At 40.7% G+C, this 19,537-nt stretch overlaps 1 protein-coding gene across 1 annotated transcript; it reads left to right on the top strand.

Annotated features, from left to right (window-relative positions):
- Positions 1-5,525: 5,525 nt before the first annotated feature.
- LOC139635249 (G1/S-specific cyclin-D2-like) lies at positions 5,526-18,718 on the top strand. The gene is made up of 5 exons (XM_071502370.1): positions 5,526-5,948; positions 6,869-7,084; positions 10,128-10,287; positions 13,035-13,183; positions 15,747-18,718. The coding sequence occupies exons 1-5, from the start codon at positions 5,754-5,756 to the stop codon at positions 15,909-15,911; spliced, it is 885 nt and encodes a 294-aa protein (XP_071358471.1). The 5' UTR covers positions 5,526-5,753; the 3' UTR covers positions 15,912-18,718.
- Positions 18,719-19,537: the final 819 nt, after the last annotated feature.

Raw genomic sequence — 19,537 nt, 5'->3', positions numbered from 1 at the left:
AATCAGATCTATGTACAATAGAATGGAAATTTTTGCAAATTTAGGACAGTTTAATGTTTTATATGCTTCCTGGCTGTGAATTAGATGTGAAGATTGGCACCACTCTTCTATCTGTTTGTTATATATATAAGGCTACAACCTGCAGCAGGTTTGTTTAGTTTAGCATAAAGACTGGAAACGAGAGGAAACAGTTAGCCTAGCTCTGTCTGACTGTCACAAAACCCTCCTAACCCTCCTTGAGTGTAAAAACAGCAAATTGTATTCTTACAGAGGTCTATGTGCATGGGAACACTTCCCAGCAGTTGCCAAGAAATAGTCTGGAATATAACCCTCTGCAAAAAAAAGCAAATTGTAATTTTTACAGTTTGGTTTTTGTACAGATTAAAGAAATGAGAAATGGAGCAGGCATCCATGGAAACTTTGAGAAGTTACTTGGTTGCAACCAACAAATAGTCTGGTGCAAAACAATCCATAAAATGTCAAATTGTAGTTTTTAAACTTTGGTTTTTGGTTAGATGAAATATGGTGTTCATTTGTGAGCTTTAGAGGTGCTGGTTGCCGGATTTTGTTACCTTCAGAGAGAGCCAGGTTAGATGTTTCTCCCTGTTTCCAGTCTTTGTGATAAGCTAAGATCCGACTGTAAAAACAGATATTCGAGTGGTATTGATCTTCACATCCACCTCACCAGAAAGGAAATAAGGATAAAACGTTGAACTACCCCTATAAAGGATTCTTTACAGCTGCATTTCGCTGGACAAGCCTAAATCCCCTGTTCTGGCACCTTATAGACACCCTTTTGTTTAAACTGTACCCTCTTCCTCTCCCCTCCTCTGTCTGCTGTTACTCCTGAGTGCATGGTGGAGAATAGGACAATGTTCTCAGAGGCTCTGGTAGGAGTGAGGGATGCAAGCTGCCGGACGTCAGACTTGTATACAGACTAAATGGAAGAGGGGGGGGGGGGGGGTTCAGCAGTGACCGAGGCCCAAACTGTAGAAAAGAAACCCTCTTGTGTTCACGACAGAGACAACTAAAGACCAGGCCCGGATGTTGCTGTCTGTCCCGTCATTGTCCCCTCAATGTTGGCATTTGAGTTTGAATGATGGCTTTCAGTTTAGCCATAACATTCCTAGGACACTGTGTGGGGAACACCCTCTTTTTCCTGTGCTGATTTGACGACGCTCCATTTGTTTTCTAATCTTGCTGCGTAGTTGAGTGCAAATTAGCTGTTTGCACCACAGGGCATCCAGTCACATCCTAAGGATTGACGGTGGGAGCTGCTCAAGCACTACGGAAGTGGGATTTACACATCTGAAAAATATAATTATGACATGCTGGGTAAAGAAAACCACAGCAGCAATGTTGCTCCAAACAGTTATTTCTCCAATCCTGCACATGATTTGTTGAACTTCTCCTGGAAAGCACCTTCTTTCCCTGTTTCCCCCCACAGCCACCCTGCAGTGAGTGGCAGTGACAGGACAGCTTTGATGTGTGACACTCGTGATAGAGGCGCGCTCCACGCTGCTGATAGCATGACCAGAATAGCATGTGAAATAGCAAGAACTACCATGAACGTTTACATCGCCTACTTTTCATGTTTGGGAACGGGCGTTTAGCCCACTTCCAGCGGGGTGTAATCACTTGATGTGAAAGCATATAGTATGCAACCATGTGACAGACAGAAGCCACTTTATCTACTCTACTGGCTGAGCTACACCAGCTATCACTCAGCACTGGGAGGAGTGTTCACCGCTGTTCACACCACAGCATTCCAGCCATAGCATCCTCTTCTCTACTGTCAGTAAACCCAAACAGCCAGCTTGACTCAGAGCACATGGGCAACCTGTAATCAAGCTTGGCCCTGAAACTGGCATGTAAAAGTAAATCCTGTGTTTATATCCGAGAGAGGCCTCCCTCATGGAGCGACTTACTTGATCTCGCACAGGAAATGCATAAGATGATGTTAAGCTTTAAACCAATCTCTGGGATTAAAGATCTTGACTATCACTCTCCACCTCTTCTCTCTTTCTCTTTCTTTGTCTCTTTCTCTTGATCTGTGGCAGGCTGCCCATCTCCGGGCCCCTGTGCTCTGGTGGGTTCAGTGGACTGGTATGCAGCAGGAATCTTTGGATCAAGGTGATTTCACGCTCCTCCACGTTTTCCCAGGGCTTTGGCCGCTCTCTGTTACCTCTGTGCAGCCCGGAGTGTGTGATAGCGGCTGACATGTGTTATCATAGGACACATGCACAAACAGCAGCAACAGGGTAAGGCTGCTTTATCTGTCTAACACCTCTCTTTCCCTCAAGTGTCAGTGCTTTGAATGTCTGGTATGGTAGGCTTCTTTGGCCTCTTGTGGAGAGACCCCCTTCAGACAAAAACACTGACCCAGGGATTTGTCAGCCTCTTCATGCACAGACAAAGGGATAGCCCTCTGACATGAAATCTCAATTCTAAGATGAATCCTCTCAAACATACACCCCCTCCTTTGAAGTAGAACTAATCTTGCTAACCTTGACATTCCCTCAGAGACAGTTCCCACTCTCATTTCACAGTCTGCTCTCATAATAGCTCCACAGTGCTCTTTTATTTTTCTCAGTGAAACTTCATATCTCATTCAGCTCTTTGGTGGCGACTGTGAAAGAGGGAAGTTTGTGAAGCTGTTCCAGTGAGAAGCGGCTCAGATCAGCGACTGTCATTCAGCTCGACTCAAAGTTTGCTCATACTGCAAATATTCTTGCACATGATCGGAAGCAGCAAATTTAGACGCATGAAAAGTTTTTTTGTGCATGTTTTGATGTCTCTGATAAAGAATTTGGGACTTACAGCTGCACAGAGAGCCACATGGAATTGAAATGGCCTTCATAGATCAAAAGTGATAGGGAGTTGACAAATTCATAACTTCCTCTTCTATTATAATCCTACCTTTTTACAGATTAGATCCTGTCTTAGAAGGACAAAAACACAAACACTTGTTTTTATAAGTGCTCTCTGCAGATTTGCATGTCCATCCTCATCCTCCTTTCATGCTTTGGCATGCCACCATGCCAAAGGACTTCCTTTACGGAAAAATTTTCTTTGGAAAGGGATCAACATGCCGTCCACACCCTTCGCCATAAGGATGTCTGCAACATCACACTGTGTCCCATGGATTCCAGCTCATGTGGCAGAACTATGACCTGATTAAAAACACCAGTGGTTTCAGAGAGACTGTGTACTGACTTTCAGCAACAGCTATCATACACTATAAGATAGTGAACTTACTTAGAATAAAGAAAATTTACAATCAAGCTGCAGTTGTATACCAAGTCTTCTACAACAACTCCTGTCAGACATCGGCACAGCTGTGCTTTGAGCTAAATGCGAATATCAACATGCTAACATACAAAGACCTGTTGATGTTTAGCAATGTAGCTAAAGTTACCATGTTCATCATCTTAGTCTAGTGTGTGAGCTTGCTAGCACTTGCTAATTAGCACCAAGCACAAAAGTATAGCTGAGACTTATGGGAATGTCATTGTTTTGCAGATCATAAACCATCATAAGTATTGGACAAATTAAAATTTTGATCTGAAAGAGGCGCTAAATGAACAGTCAGGATCAACAAAGTGCAATTCATCCTCTGGGCACCGCAGATATGTGCACCTAATTTCAAGTGAATCCACCCAAAAGCTGTCAAAATATGTCACTAAAAAACAACAATGTCAACCTCGTGGTAGGAAAGGTCAGGGGGTCACTGATGTCAATGTGCTTTGTTGTCTGACAATGACTATAAATCTCCAAACCCTCCATCTAGAGCCGTGTTGCTAGCATGGCTAAAAATGTCACAAATCAATGCAGAGACATGTTTATAATGTCATAGATTCCCCAATGAAAATAGTTTTAAAAATAAATGGAAGCTGAGACTCCCAAAGAATAGCCTATGATAGCTTCACATTAGCAAGTGATTAGCTTCAGCTACCAACCAGAATAACTGGTCAATAAACTAGCTTGTAGGCTAAAACCGATATATAACCTTGATGCAGAGACTATTCAGTAAGGTAGCTGCAGATAACCAAAGGACGAAGGACTGTACATCTACAACATTTTACTAATTCTTGTCATGCCTGCTTTTAATACTTCTGCACAGTTAGCCTCAGCCCGCTAGCCTTTTAGGGAGACTTTTTATCAGAGCTTCTGTCAGTTCTTCAGTCTCCATTTTATAGGACTGTCCTCACATGTGTCAGGCCAGCTGGTTTGGAGATACACAGGTCTAGAAGTGCTGATTTGTACCATAAACTGCGTGCAATAATGTAAACAGTCTATGATTTGTACACCAGTACAGCAATATGGCGTTCTTCCAGTTTTCTGTACAGCAACATTCTTGCTGATATTAATTCTAAAGCTGCCTTCAAGTAAATTAATACAAACATTTTTTCAGCATATTTTATTTACAGTTGTAGATGTATAGAGGCAACATATGGGCCTATATAAAATAAAGTGAGATTTGGGTGCTTGAGCAGTTTACATTCAGGTGGTGCTAGAATTTGGGCCTTGTGGGGCGTTTGAATAACACCAGAACTATCATGTATTTTAGTTTTTTTTAATTTGTACTACTTTAGTACTTTTTGGTACTTTGGCAAATTAAACAAAGTCAAAGTAACCTCATCAATTTAACATGTACACAGTTGTCATAATGGCTTTTTGTGATCATGATGATGATAATTATAATGTTGCTGCTGCCCCTGAACATATAATATTTATTACAGATTATACTACCATATTTACCAATTAATATTATAGTGTAATATACTCATATTATACTACACTATGTTGTATTTTATATTCTGTACGATGTATTATACTCTATATCATATTATACTATATTATTTTTTTCATCTTATATTTTCTATCTTGTGATAATATGTGAGATTTATTATATTATCTACTATAATATATTTCTACTACACAGACAAATACAAAATATTAATCACAATATATGCTGTTTCATGTATGTTGTTAAGGTAAATGGTATATTTTTATTCTTACATATAGTATATATACATTAAAGTCTACCAGTAGCCCTATATAGTCTACAGTATGCTGACTTTGCTGCTACTAAACAGATCATGCTCTCACTTGAGACAGTACTGCAATAACTGTGTTTATTGCTGGGATTGTAATTTCATTGCTCTATAGTTTCTTTCTGGGTTTCTTAATTTATGGAATCAGCAACCACCAAAAAAGCTCTCAAAACAATGTAATTACTATGTCCATTGTTTGCTCTTAGCCTATATTTCATGCACACTGATCGCAAGGCTCCATAAAAGTGGGTTGTAGTCTAACCCAGTTGGGAAGCAGATGAGGCCTACGTCATGGTCGGTGTGGCTGCCTCTTTCAAAGTATTGTAAGAAAGTAGGTTTTAAAGGGAGGCGGATGAAGGCTGAATAACAAGGCAGAAGGCCAATCAGAGAGTCCCCTCGAAGAGCAGCAGCTAAAAGAGAAGGGCGGCTTTTATTTTGAAGGCCGCACCGGATGCTCTGTTTTCTCGGTGTGGCCGGTTGGACGCCGAGCGGCGCAGAGGAAGAAGTGAACCGAGAGGCAGCAGGACTGGAGCAAACCCAGCAGTCTCAGCTTCATGCTTCGTCCTGGGCACTTCTCCTCCTCCTGTCCGCTGTCGATAATATTGTGACATTATTTATTTTTTTTTTATTTTTATTATTTACTAGTTAAAAAAAAAAAAAAAAAAAAGAAGTGGGGGGGAAGAAGGGGGCCGAGTCATGGAGCTTTATTGCTTGGAGTCGGACATTACCGTGAAAGCCCAGCCTGACCCAAACATCCTTTATGATGACAGAGTGTTGCAAAGTTTATTAACAATTGAGGACAGTTTTTTACCTCAATGCTCATATTTCCAGAGGGTCCAGAAGGATATTCAGCCTTATATGAGACGAATGGTTGCAGGCTGGATGCACGAGGTTTGTGGGCATTTCATGCATTGATGCTTTTAGCTAATGGGTGTTTTTTTTTTTTTTTTTTTTTTTTTTTTTTTTGCATGTCGACACATATCTTTAAGCTTATTTCAGCTCATAAACTGGGTGTTTTAGCCCATAGAGAGTTGTTATGATTGTTAACCTATTTAACAATTGGATGACAATGACTCACCAAAGGCGTGGGAGAGTCGGAAATTCCTCCACGAAGAAAATTAAGCTTCAAAGAAATAGCCTAGCTAGATATTTACATTGGTTAACAGCTACAAAGTTGGTGTTTTGTGCCTGTTAGCTAGCCCAGGCGACAGAGGGGAAGTTCCTCTTAATTAACATAATCGAAAACCCGACATTTTATCCTCACTGTAATTATTATTAATTTTTTAAAAAGTGACTCAAGCTCAAGGCAAAGCAGGCAACGTGAATGCAAAAAAACCACTTTCATTTTTAAAGATGAAAACCACGTCGCGTTAGCTGACGCTTCGTGTTTGCAACCGTCGGGAACGATTTTAACACAACTTCTGGACATTTTGCACAGTTTGTAAAGCTCCCAGGTGGTTTATTTTCATTTTTAAATATTTTTTAAAGACGACAAGCCTCAACAAGGAAGAGGAGGCGAAGGGAAGGGAAGGGGGGGGGGCTGAACGACTTCCCTATTGAAGTAATTTGTTTCTGCCTTGTCCTGACTTTGCAGCTTATGACTGACTAAAGAGATGTTAAATTTAATGTTATTTACATTTAACACAAGCGTGGAAACATCACAGTCCTGTAAACAGACCCTCCCCCACATTTAACTACTCCTTTGCTTTAAAACATGTATAAATAATCTTGTTTTCTTTTTCTTTATTCCTCTTTTAAATACAACCTAATGTTTTTTTGTTTTTTTTTGTTATATGTCTGTCTCTTTCTAGGTGTGTGAAGAAGAGAAGACTAACGAAGATGTCTTTCCTTTGGCCATTAATTATTTGGACAGATTTTTAGCAGTGATGCCCACTAGAAAGAGTTATTTGCAGCTTCTGGGAGCTGTGTGCATGTTCCTGGCCTCCAAGTTAAAGGACAGCAGGCCTCTATCAGCAGAAAAACTTTGCACATACACAGACAACTCCATCACACCACGAGAACTGCTGGTAAGAACCGGACTTTCAAAAGCCCCATTCATTCATTCATTCATTCCTTCCTTCATGGGAGCATAAAAATGCAGTGTCACATTTTGGGAAGATTTTATAATGCTAATAGCTTAATTTGTTTCACAGGAAGTATCCCATTTTCCTTATAAGTGGAGCTATGCACAATACAGCCACATCCTTTCTTTGGATCCATGTGGACTGGGGATGCATGTGATGCCATCTAGTGCCAGTTATGCAGCATAGATTTTGGATTTATCTTAAAATATATGGGCTTGCTCTGTTTCTCCAATAGATGTTGAATGATTTATACTATACAAACAGCCACATTCACTTAACTCTCACCTCCCAACAACTATATGAGGATTAATAAGAGGAGTGTATCTCTTTATCGTGTTCATAGCAATACTTTTGATCCTTTTTTTCTACCAGTATGCGGCTTACTAAACAAACTTTAAGACCAGTGTTTGATGTATCTACCAGGAAACATTAAAGGCACGGCTGCAAGTAACTATTATTTTCATTATTGATTAATGTGCTGTTTACTTTTTGGATTAATCTGTTAATCATTTGTTCTATGAAAGAACATCTTTTAAATTGCTTGTTGTGTCCAAGCAAACGGCCCAGAACTTGAGGATATTAGGTCTCCATTGGATGTCCACACACAAGCTTGTTCTGGAGCTTTCCACCGTATGGCACAGTCCTCATCAGCAGATTTGAGTTTGCTGTATTATGTTCAAACTTTCTATGATTCAGATTCTGAGATATTCCGCTTACTGTCTCATAGCTAAGACAGAGAAAAGTAGAGCTTGACAGAAGAATGACTCGTTCAGTCATTTTTGAAGCAAAAATGCCAAAACTTTCAAGACTTTTCTTTGCCTCGTGCCTATGTGATGTCTTTGGGGCTTGTCTGTTGATTGGACAAAACAAGGAGTTTTGATGAAAACTCATCTTCATAAAAACCTTTTTCCCTGTTTTCTGATGTTTTACAGACAAAATGATAAATAGAGAAAATAATTGTTAGTTACGGCCTTAAAGAAAGCATGAAATCCTCCCAGGGATGAGGTAATGTTCAGCATTTATACTTAAAAATAACTTAACCAGTTAATCTCATATCAAAATAGTTACAGATTAAATTTCTGTCAGTCGACCACTCGATTAAATTGTGACCATATGACAGTTTAAGGGTTAGACCGGCTTCTTATTTCAATCAAACAGCTCCACATGCTCTCTATACATCCTCCCGTGTTGCCTGCAGCTGTTGAGGGAAATGACATTTGTCCCATTTGATGCTCCATATTGTCGTAAGACTCCAGATTCCTGGATATCCTCACAGGATGCACGGAGGACGCAGCGAGGGCCAGGGAAAGATGTTGCAGTTCTTCCTCGTAATGAACGCTGCTGCTGCTGCTGCTGGTGCTTCAGCTGGAAGAGAGAAGTTTAAGGGGGTGGAGGGATGGTAGTGTGTGTGTGTCGGGGCAGCTGTCCAGGAAGTGAGCGCACCGACAGCAAACCTCCACCCTGCTCATCTCACAGTCAACAATCTCCTCAGGGGATAAATAGGTTAAATGCAAGCATGTGTGCAGCAGGTTGTGTACTGGAAAGCCACGTAAATGTGAATGATGGCTGACATTTAGATAGGCGTTTGGTGACGGGTGGGGCTGTCCCTAATGGCGCTGGGGTTTCGGTGTTTACTACATTTGCTTTTTTTAGGTGACACATCTCCATAGAGGAAGTGACAAGTCGAAATCATTAGCATTTATTCATCACAGCTCTTTAAAAGAGTCTGTCACACGCAGTTCAGTCACCCAGGTTACCTGCTTATAGTTGCAGTCAACATCTGGTTTATTGATATAAATGGGGTGGACGCAATAGTAGAAACACCTGTTAGTGTAATGCAGTACTGTTCAACAGTACCACAAACTGCAACAAAACAGTTAAATCAACAAAAACTTAACATTACAACCTACATGAAGGGAGAATTTATTGCACAACTATTGTATCAAACTGCATTAGTTCTAGCTAGGCTAGGCTAAGCTAGGCTAGGCTAACTGGCAACTGAGTGAACATGTTAAAGTAAAGAAAATACAAAGATAAAATCTCCTCTCAGTAATACAAAGATGCTGTAACCTCATAGATGATTCCTCATTGGTAACACAGCGAATCTGAACTCATAAGGAAATAACACCACAGATGTAACAGTTTTCATGCTGTAAGGTGACAATAGATGCCGTGACTGACTCCACTTCCTGCCAGTTGTTGTAATTATTTCATTGGGGACCAGGATGAGACAGTCAGGAGATGCAGCACATGTTTGGAAATCCGTGATTGTGTAACCTGATTTTAAAAATTCACCGCTTTGTGATACTTCTGAAGGTTTTTCAAAGATCAGAAATGCGTACCAAGATTTGTCAGGGTGCATTTTTTTAAAATCACACTGACAAACCTTGATACACACTTACATGTGAGTTACACATTTTATATACTAAAGTCTTGATTTGATTTTTATAGAGATACTTAAGTTGCGCCTTTGTTCTTCTTATTACTCATTTAAAATACTCAAAGCCAAAGAGGAGGACATTAAAACTGGTTGTGAAGACTGACTCATCACACAGGAAATTAAATCATTAAATGTGTGCACCTTTTTTTTGCTGGTGCAAAGACTGACTGTATGAAGAGTCAGCTTTGTGCTGCCGTCTGCGCAGTGCAAACTCATGCTAGCTGTTTGAGGCTTGTGACAGGAAGGAAGGAGCTAGCTGTCTCATTGGCAGGGCCTCTAAGGAGGGCAAAGCTTGTCACATGCCGGCGATATGAACACAAAGGATGCGAGGAATGAGAAAGGCACGCAGATAATAAGATACAGCGAGGAGAGATAAAGTGAAGAAATGTTACTCTTCTTACAGAGCCATTTCCTCTGGGAAAAGGGACGGACTGTGATCTTTTTCACGGTCATTGGAGGCATGGCACCACGCCATTTAACCCTCTGACTGGGAGATCCTGCCAAGAAACTGAATATGAACTGATATTTTTCTTCTGTGTCTTTTAGGACTGGGAGCTGGTGGTGCTGGGGAAATTGAAGTGGAACATGGCCTCGGTCATTCCCAATGATTTTATAGAGCACATCATACGCAGGCTGCCCCTTCCCAAAGACAAACTGGCGATGGTCCGCAAACACACGCTGACATTCATCGCCCTCTGTGCCACAGGTAACGCAGCTGCGTGTCATTTCTTGTGCCTTATGTGCTTGCTCGCTCGCACGTTGACTTCGATGCCTTGTTATTCCCACATCCACCAGAATATTCCCACACACACAAACATTCTCCCATCGTGAGTCATCTGTGACCTCTTTCTTCTCTCAGCACACTCCTCTGGCTGCCTTATCCACTTTCTAGTCTCTCCACCGCCTGTAGTAGGGGTTTTCTCAGCAGTGGACCAGCTGCAAAAAGCTGCTCAAAGTGGTCATTTCCATGTTTCTCTGCTAAGTGCCTGAGAAAAATCCTATCAGTGCTGTGTTTAGATTAGCCACGTACATGGTAATGGTAGCGATTGTATCTTACTGTAACTTTTACTCCAGCAAACACACACACACACACACACACACACACACACACACACACACACACACACACACACACACACACACACACACACACACACACACACACACACACACAAACTTTGATGTATGACTCAGGTGCAGCTGAAATTCTGCGCCGCTCTGCCTGTATTGTTTGTTGACAGAGAAGCTTCCAGGTTTAAAAAGTCAGGGCAGCGATCCAGTGATCTTCCTTCCTCCTCCCATCCTGGCCTCATGTCCCGAATAAACTCTGGAGAAGCGCAAACTCAGATGTCGCCCTAGGCCTCTTCCTAGGTGAATTTTCATGGCATTCCTTTGTCTATACCAGGAATCCCTCTAATATTTTCATATCCTGGACCAAAACACGACTGCAGGATCACCTAATACACATAATATACAGCACTCCTCTGTCACAAGGCTGCCTTTCATCTGCTGCTTCCATTCAGCTAATTCAATGAAGGAAATAAAACGAAGGAGGTCACTTTAGTGCAATGAAATTCCTCACAAATGCCAGTGAAGTCAGATCTGGCCAATAAGCACTTGTTTACTAGAGCTAGTTATTGGAACCATAGGCTCCTTCAATGAGTTTCATGCCCCATTTAGCACAGTTTTAGTGTCACACGTTTTTTTTTTTTTGTTGTTGTTTTTTTTTTTTTTATATTTGGGTGTGTTTCAGTGGTCGCCTGCTATTCATAAGCAGCTAGTTATATCCAAGCACAAAGCAGCCACAGTGGAAAAAAAGGAGGCCTGCTGTGGTTCTGCAGTAATGTAAATGTTTGGAGTTTTATATGGAGTTGAGATGTTATTCTTATGATGGAGGAGCTCCTCCTATGGACAGCTGGTCCCTGGAGGAGAAGATGGGCGTAGTGAAGCAGGCTGCTCTCCAGAGTTTAATCAAAGCTATCAGGCCACCAGGACTGGTTTGCACTCGGCTGCGACTATGTGCTGGGTTGGACTTGTGCAACATTTAACAACTGTGTATGCCAGTTCCCAGCCTTTTGAGACCAGCGTTCGTTATGTACATGTGTGGAGACCGGAAGAAGGCTGTGTGTTGTAATTGTGGAAAAATCACCAGGGGCTGTTTTCACAAAAAAATGGTAACGCTAAAAGTAGCTCCTAACCGGCTGAGTTAGGAGAAATAAGGGGTGTGTCAGTTCTAAGTTTTTCCATTTAAGAGTAATTCACAAAGCAATTTAGCACTAACTGTAGCTCCTAAGTCTGAGAGATGGTAGAGGAAGACCCACTCACCATTAGTCAGCTGCTGCAGGATATGTTGCTTCTCACGTCAGTTTTGGAATAAATACACTTTTTATACTTTTACTTTTAACTGCCTGTTCTGGTGGTGGGGGAATTATTAAAATAGTTCTCCAACAATGTAACAACACAACTTTATAATATTTTCAGACTCACAATGGACAGTTTAAACAAAAAGTATCAAAACTGATGCAGCAGAACCAGACCTATCCTTTTTTTTATTCTGTGCATTCTTCTTCTTATGTAGTGCCTACATTACCCATGATGCAACTCAACCACCAACAGTTTGTTGCAGTCAGCCTCACTATATCAGTTTATCTAGCAACCTATCTATATAGCTCTGTGTATATATATTTGCTCCTCACTCTCTGGTGATTTTTATTTCAATTCATATTCACTGACAGATCAGTCACCTGGTAACCATTCGCCACAGACATAGTGAGGTCATGAAACATGATATCATCCGTAGCAACGGGTTCAATCTCTTAGCTCAAGAGTCTCTGTTCCCCTGTAACAGTGTCTCACAGCAGCTTTGTGCTCAAGAGGAAACTCTTTAAGGGCCATTTTAGAGGACTCCTAGTGGTCAGATGAGATGCTTTGTGATTACAACCCCAGGGTTTCCCATTAAATAAAAATGACTGTCAAGGCGAGAGCTGAAATCATGAGCTGTTGAAAGCAGCTTCAGCTCAGTAGTGGTGTTGCTGTTCCTTGTTGTTCACTTCATGGCTGCCTCCTCCATCCAGGCCTGTTCTCGCTTAAGTCTTTTAGACTGGGATATGGACTGGAGGGAGTCGTTCCTGGAACTAATTTCTCAGCGAGTAGGAGGCTTCCTACTCTGCTTTTCTAATCACGGCTGTAGTTTCTATGGAGGAAACCACACAGGTTCCACCGTGCAGCCCTGTCTGTTGAAATTCAGACTGTGGGAAAGTCAGGTTCAGCTGTGGAGCTGGGAATGATTCAGATGTTCGCACCTCTCATGCATCTCTCATACTTCCTCTGGGCTGATTCAAGTGTTGCGGCCCTTCGTGTCACAGTTACAAATGTGATTTCCGTGTGTCACTATGGCCTAAAGCTGCTGCTTGACTAATTGCACATTAATACTCTTTCCTCTCTCCTCGCCAGATGACCGCCTTGCCATGAACCCTCCTTCCATGATCGCCACAGGCAGCATGGGAGCTGCTGTATGTGGCCTACAGCTGGACCACACTGACCAGAGGCTGAGTCGAGACAACCTGACAGACCTGCTGGCCAAGATCACCAACACAGAGGTGGTGAGTACCACAGTAATGGAGATTTATACCTACCAGAAGTAATTGCTCAATAGTTTTAGTGCTACACAATGCATCGTAAATAATCATTGCAAAATCTCACGACAGCAGCATAAAAGGCCCTCTAGTAAACAACAGCGATGACTTCAGTAGTGGCAGATTGAAGCTATTTACTTTTCATGGAGAGAGAGGGAGAGCAAGCTTTTGGCTCTTGTCTGGGGAGCCAGACTGCTGCTATAAAGAGCAGCGGCAGAGGGAATGTCTTCTTAAAACTCAGAGCCCACATTCTTGTGGTAGGACACATGCAATTTCTTTGCATGGCTCCCACTTTAGCTGTGTGCCCCTCCTGGTGGAGGAATATGTTCGTAATGAAGTGAAGGAGTGTCTTTTCCAGTAAATGCCAGTGAAGAAACAGAAAGTTATCCAAGCTGTCCTCATACCTGCTGACAGACACTCTTGGACATTTTTGGATGATTGTTTATCTGTAAAGACTCATTGACTTAAATAGACTTGGTTGTAGTACTGTAGACAGAGTGGAAATGAATGCAGCTTTAAAATACTTGGGCTTGAACATATAACTGTATATAACTCACAAACTGTCATCATAATAATGAGCTTTTATTCTGAAAATCTAATTGACTTTGAAGTGTATACTGTACAGGTGCTGTGTTATAAATACAATGCCAGGCAATAGGTATCCATTGATAATACATATATAATACATTATATAATATCATATATAATCTTATAACAATTCATAAACTACAAATGTCATCAAAATTAAGTTATGTACATGTGGTCAGTGTGTTGTACTGAGCGTTTTGAAAATGGAATGGAGTTTGGTCTGTAGACAGGTGCTGTGTTACAAATACAATGGGATTGAATGAGGCCTCCATAGAACTTAAATGTATTATACAAGTAATAAACTCTACATGCCATCATAATAAGCTTTTGTACAGTTTATCAGTGTACAATAATAAGCATTTTGAATTGTGAATGAAGTTTATACCTTAAAGGTGCTGTGGTATAAATACAGTAGAATTGAATTATGCTTAAAAAAATACTACGTGTACTGTACCATATTTACCCCAGTGTGATTTCATTGTCCCAGTATCTTGTGACACCAGAGCGCACCAGTTCAGAAGCCTAGAAATCCAAACCGGCCACAGTCATTGGGCCACAGGAGCAACACAGTTGCCTCTTAGCTTGTGGTTATGTTGCCAAGGCAACGAGTTCCCCGCAACCCAGCCGTCACAACAGGCGCCCCGACTGCAGCCCATCAGGTTCCAATTATCCGTACATTTCAAAGGAATGCTGGCCTCTTTGCGAGCCTCGGTGCATTCTTTAAGACTCCTGCAGCCGGCTCAGTGAGGCAGACCTCCCACATCTTCAACACAGACCTGCAGAGGGGACAGATACAGAGAGAAGATCCCCTTTCACAAGAGAACTTGTCCAAAAACATCCGGTCCCACTGTCCTATATTCTGTTTTACACCCAAACTCAGAGGGTCAGGGTGCAGTAGGTCAAAGCCATTTCCTCTAGGCCTCCACATGGGACTGACCGTGCTGTAGACCCCAAGGGGGGAGGGGGAGGGAGTCCAGAGTTTCAGATCTGCTTATCTGTCCCCTGATAGACCACAGAGCTCTTTAGGACCCTCTAAGCCCTCCCTTCTCCTTTCACTCATACCTCAGGCGTGCACAGGTCTCGTGTCAGGGAGGACTTGCTGCTCTGTGTTGTTGGTTTTGGAGTGTACTGGTACCCATTGTTCTGGTCATGATGCAGACAGGACCACCTACTGCAAAAAACATAATTCCCTGCTGGTATTCCATGCATGTGACCAAAGCTGTTAAACAACTCAGACATCAGATGTGCCAGAAATGCCAGATTTTTGCACGCCAGTGTCTGCGTACAGGTGTACAAATTAATTTCTCTGTGAATAGACTGGGCATGTTTTATTTATAGTAATATTTGTCTACCATGTAGAGACCAGCTGAGAAAACCAGCTGAAAGTGCTGATGTGTGGCTGTCGTGCAATATCTCATTCATATCCATGCACCATAACATTCTTTTAAAACACACTGTAAAACTTTGAATTATTAATATTTTCAGTGATTTACAGGCATTTATAGACTTGGCAGGAAAACAAGTTGGGGTAAAATCATTTTAGATGCAGATTGACTATTTTATAATTTTATTTCTTAAATTACAGTATATGTGTATAAATAGTGAAACACCTCATTTTACAACCTTGAACTGTTCTATAATAATATTTTGATTGATTATTACTTTTTCTGTGGGCTTTTGTTTAATTTTGCCTATAGTCTGAGCTCCTTGCAGCTTGACGCTTTGTTAAATTAATAAAATGAAAAGTCAGACTTGTAGCTGAGTTTGTGTTTGGAAAAAAGGATACCATACATGTGGGAGGACAGTTGAACACATACAGAGTTGGCAAAGATTCACCACAGGGTCGTTTGGTCGGTGTGTAAATTGCTGGCCTCATTTACACGCCGACAGAGGTGTGATGGAAGTGTGCATGTGTAACAGCATCTGACCCTTTTTGTTCCAGGATTGTTTGAGGGCGTGCCAGGAGCAAATCGAGCGTGTGCTGGCCACCAGCCTGCAGCAGGGCCAGCAGTACCGGCAGGAGACCGGCGTCAGAGCGGGCAACAAAGCGAGGGAGCAGCAAGACCAGTCCAGCACCCCCACAGATGTACGTGATGTCAACTTATGAACTCCCATCGCCACCTGACTCGCACGCCACTCATGCCTGTCTACCGATGAACTAGAGAGCGAGGGGGCATGTGCTGCCAGTATCTGCATCAAGTCACTGCATGAGTGATGGTGTGACAATCTATGAACTTTTAGAAATTAAGAAATTTCTAGTTTTTCTCCTTCTTGCCCCGTTTATACCCGGCTGGGTGTATTTTCACCTTTTTGTACGGGCCACATGTAACCAAACAAGCTATTTAAAAGAAAAAGGTAAATTCTTGAAAACTTGATAGTGCCTTAGGTTAACCAGAGTGGAAACCTGAATATATTTTCATACTTGAAAAAAATAGCATAATTATATGAAATATACATATTTCTTTTGATAAAATCTAGCAAAAATAAATATAAATAATGTATATTTAGCTAGCATTTAGTTATGTTACTCTTTTATCATCTTTAGCAAACAGGTATCAATTAACAGTTTTATTGGGGTTTTCCTCATCTGAAAATCCATATAGTAGTGATTGAAATGCTGATAATACAGTAAATGGCATTTAAACTAAGCTGATATCCAGCCAGAGGAGCGCTACTGTAGCTAGCTGCTCTCTCTATCTATCATACTGTGTGCACCTGTAGCACTGCTTACTATTTATGCTGAAAAGTGCTGGCCAGGAGTGGGCTGGGCCTGCTCACAGAGGAAGGATATGAGGGAGGGGGCGGGGTTTGAGGTCTGGAGCAGTCGCTAGTGTCTGAAAGGTTCAAACAGTAGACAAGGTCAGTTATTAAGGTTTTAAGAAATCCACCGACTAGTATGTTAACAGGACTGTGTGTACGTGTATTTGAAGTCAGCGAGGCTACATTTAATTGTTCTGATTTTGGTGTTGCTCCTACGTGTTAGCAAGTAGTTAGAAATGTTTAGAAGTTAGTTTAGAGGGGGTCTTAGCCTCAGTCAGGTAGCAGCGATGTCATGTAGCTCGTAAGTAAAAGGAGATTTGTCAAGTTTTTACTGGTTTGAGAGGAAATGAATGAAGATTTAAGGGTTTCTTGTGAGGTTTTGGAAAAGATAAGCACGTGGAAAGCGAGGGAGAAAAACGCAGAAGTCTGGATTAATGAATGATAGCGAAACAGCAAGGACGTTAACTTAAGCTATATGATGTTTCTGCAGTTGCACGATACTTGAGTGACACACAGAAGGAGGAAAAATCCCTGATGATGTCTGCAGGACCAGTTTGGGTGTGCCGCAGTTTCTCCTGTTATCAATTTTAACTTTTTGGAGAGAGGGCAACTTGTAACAATATTGATGCACTTTTAAAAACACACTCCTTAAGATTGGTAAGGGGATAGTGGTTGAGGAGAGATCAGTGGGTTGTTAGGGTCATTTTTTGTTTTTTAGGTTTTTCTTTTAAGTTATTTGATTTTTTTCTGGGCTGGATTCCCATGGGGTAACGCATGTTGTCTTGAAATCTACGCCTCGACAGGTGAGTAGATGTAGGATAATCGGTGTTATAGTATAATAGTATAGAAACTACGGAAAGCCAAGTCACATGTAGACTTTGATTTTTTTTTTTTTTTTTTTTTTTGATTCAGTGCGTTTAGTTTATTTACTTGAAATAGCCAAACCTTCCAATAAGAGTTACACACATACTGTGTCCAAAATGTTTTGCTGTTTTTATGTAAACTGCTCTCTGAACTGAAATGATAAAACTGCCATTTTTGGGACTTCTCTCCATTAAAGACATGGGTAGGAAGGGGTTTACATTGTGTGAAAGTTTGTATATAACCAATTTCGCCAAGAGCAGAAATGCGACAAATCCTCATTACATTTTAGAACAATTAGTTTCTAAATTGTATTCATGCATGTTCTGTTGTGCAAAAGCCAAATTTTTCTTCTAAAAAAAAAAAACTTGCTTTAAACAGATAATATGTTTTTGCTTTTAAGGGTTTTGTGTATAATTTGTGAGACATAATTCCAAAGTGAGAAAAATAGATTATACACATTTTCTTGCTGCTATTTTGCTTTTCTTTCTCTAGTCTTACACAAAGATGCCTTATTGTGAGTCACTTGTGTGCTGCTATATTATGAATTTTGTATATGTAACAAGTCTGCTTTTCTGTTGTATGTGTACTGGAGGGAACGTAACACAGTTTGGTGCGGGACTGGAAGTACTTGTGTTTGCAGATCTTTTTGATTAGCATGTTTTATTCTTTTATTGTTTCATTTGTATCTTTATACTCTATCATATTCTTGCTGCTTCTTTGTAATGTTTGTGTACCTCAGGTTAATTTGGACAGATAGAGCGAGAGCCCATCTCATCATTACCTCATCACATTTCACATCACATTGTTTTCACTCTAACTTTGTTGGACGGGTTTCACTTTTTTTCTGTCTGGATGAGAGGAACTGTGGTGGTCCTTCTCTTTAAATCAATCAATCAATTAAAAAAAAAAAAGAAAAAAAAAAAGAAATTAACCGCCAGATCCCACAGAGCAACAGAGCAGTTAAAAGTGCCTATACTTTAATATAGGTTATTTCATATATCTGGTGCTAAGTCAAAAACAGCCTTTACTGTATGTTATACATGTATTGGAAAGACAAAAAAAAGTTTGTTTTTTTCTACTTGGAGTTTCATTGGCATGTTTTCATCAGTTCATTGGAATGAAATTGAATATTGTTTATTTTTGAGGTAGCCATTTAGTCAACGTTTAAACCACGAGAATGTTTTATAGTTGTTCAGTGTGGTTGTTATTTCTAACTCCTACCCCACTTTCTCCATGTGCAACCACACAATGTACCTCAAAATTTTGTCCTCAATAAATTGGCTAAAATCATGTGACTGGATTATTTGACTTCTTCCTTACAGAGTTTGGTGCGCCTCTGTAGAAATACATCTGTTGGATGGTCCCTTTACTTTAGTGAGCTCCTACCTCCCTGTGGCCACCAGAGGGCGACTACACTACTAAAAATGTGGACAGGTGGTAAAAGAACAAGTGGTACAACCTTCACAATTATATATAAATCAGTACACAGACCTGCATCTAATGAAACTTTTCTGTTTAGTATTACTATCAGACATATAAATATCCAGTCTGAGAAAGACAAGAAAATAATTGGGATGCCAGGGATAGCAGTATAATAAATTACAAATAATAAATAATACTTTTTTTTTTGGTATGAAATTATATGATTTGATACATCTGTCTGAAATATTTGCAAGCTTGGTGGAAATAGAGATGGATCATTGTCAGCCAGAGACTCTGGCGTGAAAATCCAGTGCTAGGCTGAAAAATAATTATGGAGGAATAAGAAAATCGTGGCGCTTCAGTCCTGCTCTGACTGGAACTCACTCATTCAGTGAACTTTAATGACAACTTGGCCATTGACATATATGCGCCCAACACGTGTCTATATACATCTCATTGGCTGTGACCATAATCCACCAATTGCATTGGTGTGTTTGTTTACCTTAGACTTTTGACACATGAAATTAGGCCTCAACATGTTTTAGAACAAAACAAAAAACAATGTTTTTTTTTTTTTTTTAAAGCAACACTCTAGCAATACTGCAATACTCTACTGGAGTATTATTAACAGTATGAATAAAATGAATAAAATAGAAAAATTAAAAACTCAGTAAGATCAAATTAAAG

This window comes from Trachinotus anak, unplaced genomic scaffold (assembly GCF_046630095.1).
Source record: "Trachinotus anak isolate AG129_WGS33_773 ecotype Australia unplaced genomic scaffold, CSIRO_AGI_Tana_v1 ptg000018l, whole genome shotgun sequence".
Lineage (NCBI taxonomy): Eukaryota > Metazoa > Chordata > Actinopteri > Carangiformes > Carangidae > Trachinotus > Trachinotus anak.
The sequence above is the reverse complement of the archived record's forward strand: the minus strand, read 5'-3'. Positions and strand labels throughout refer to the sequence as shown.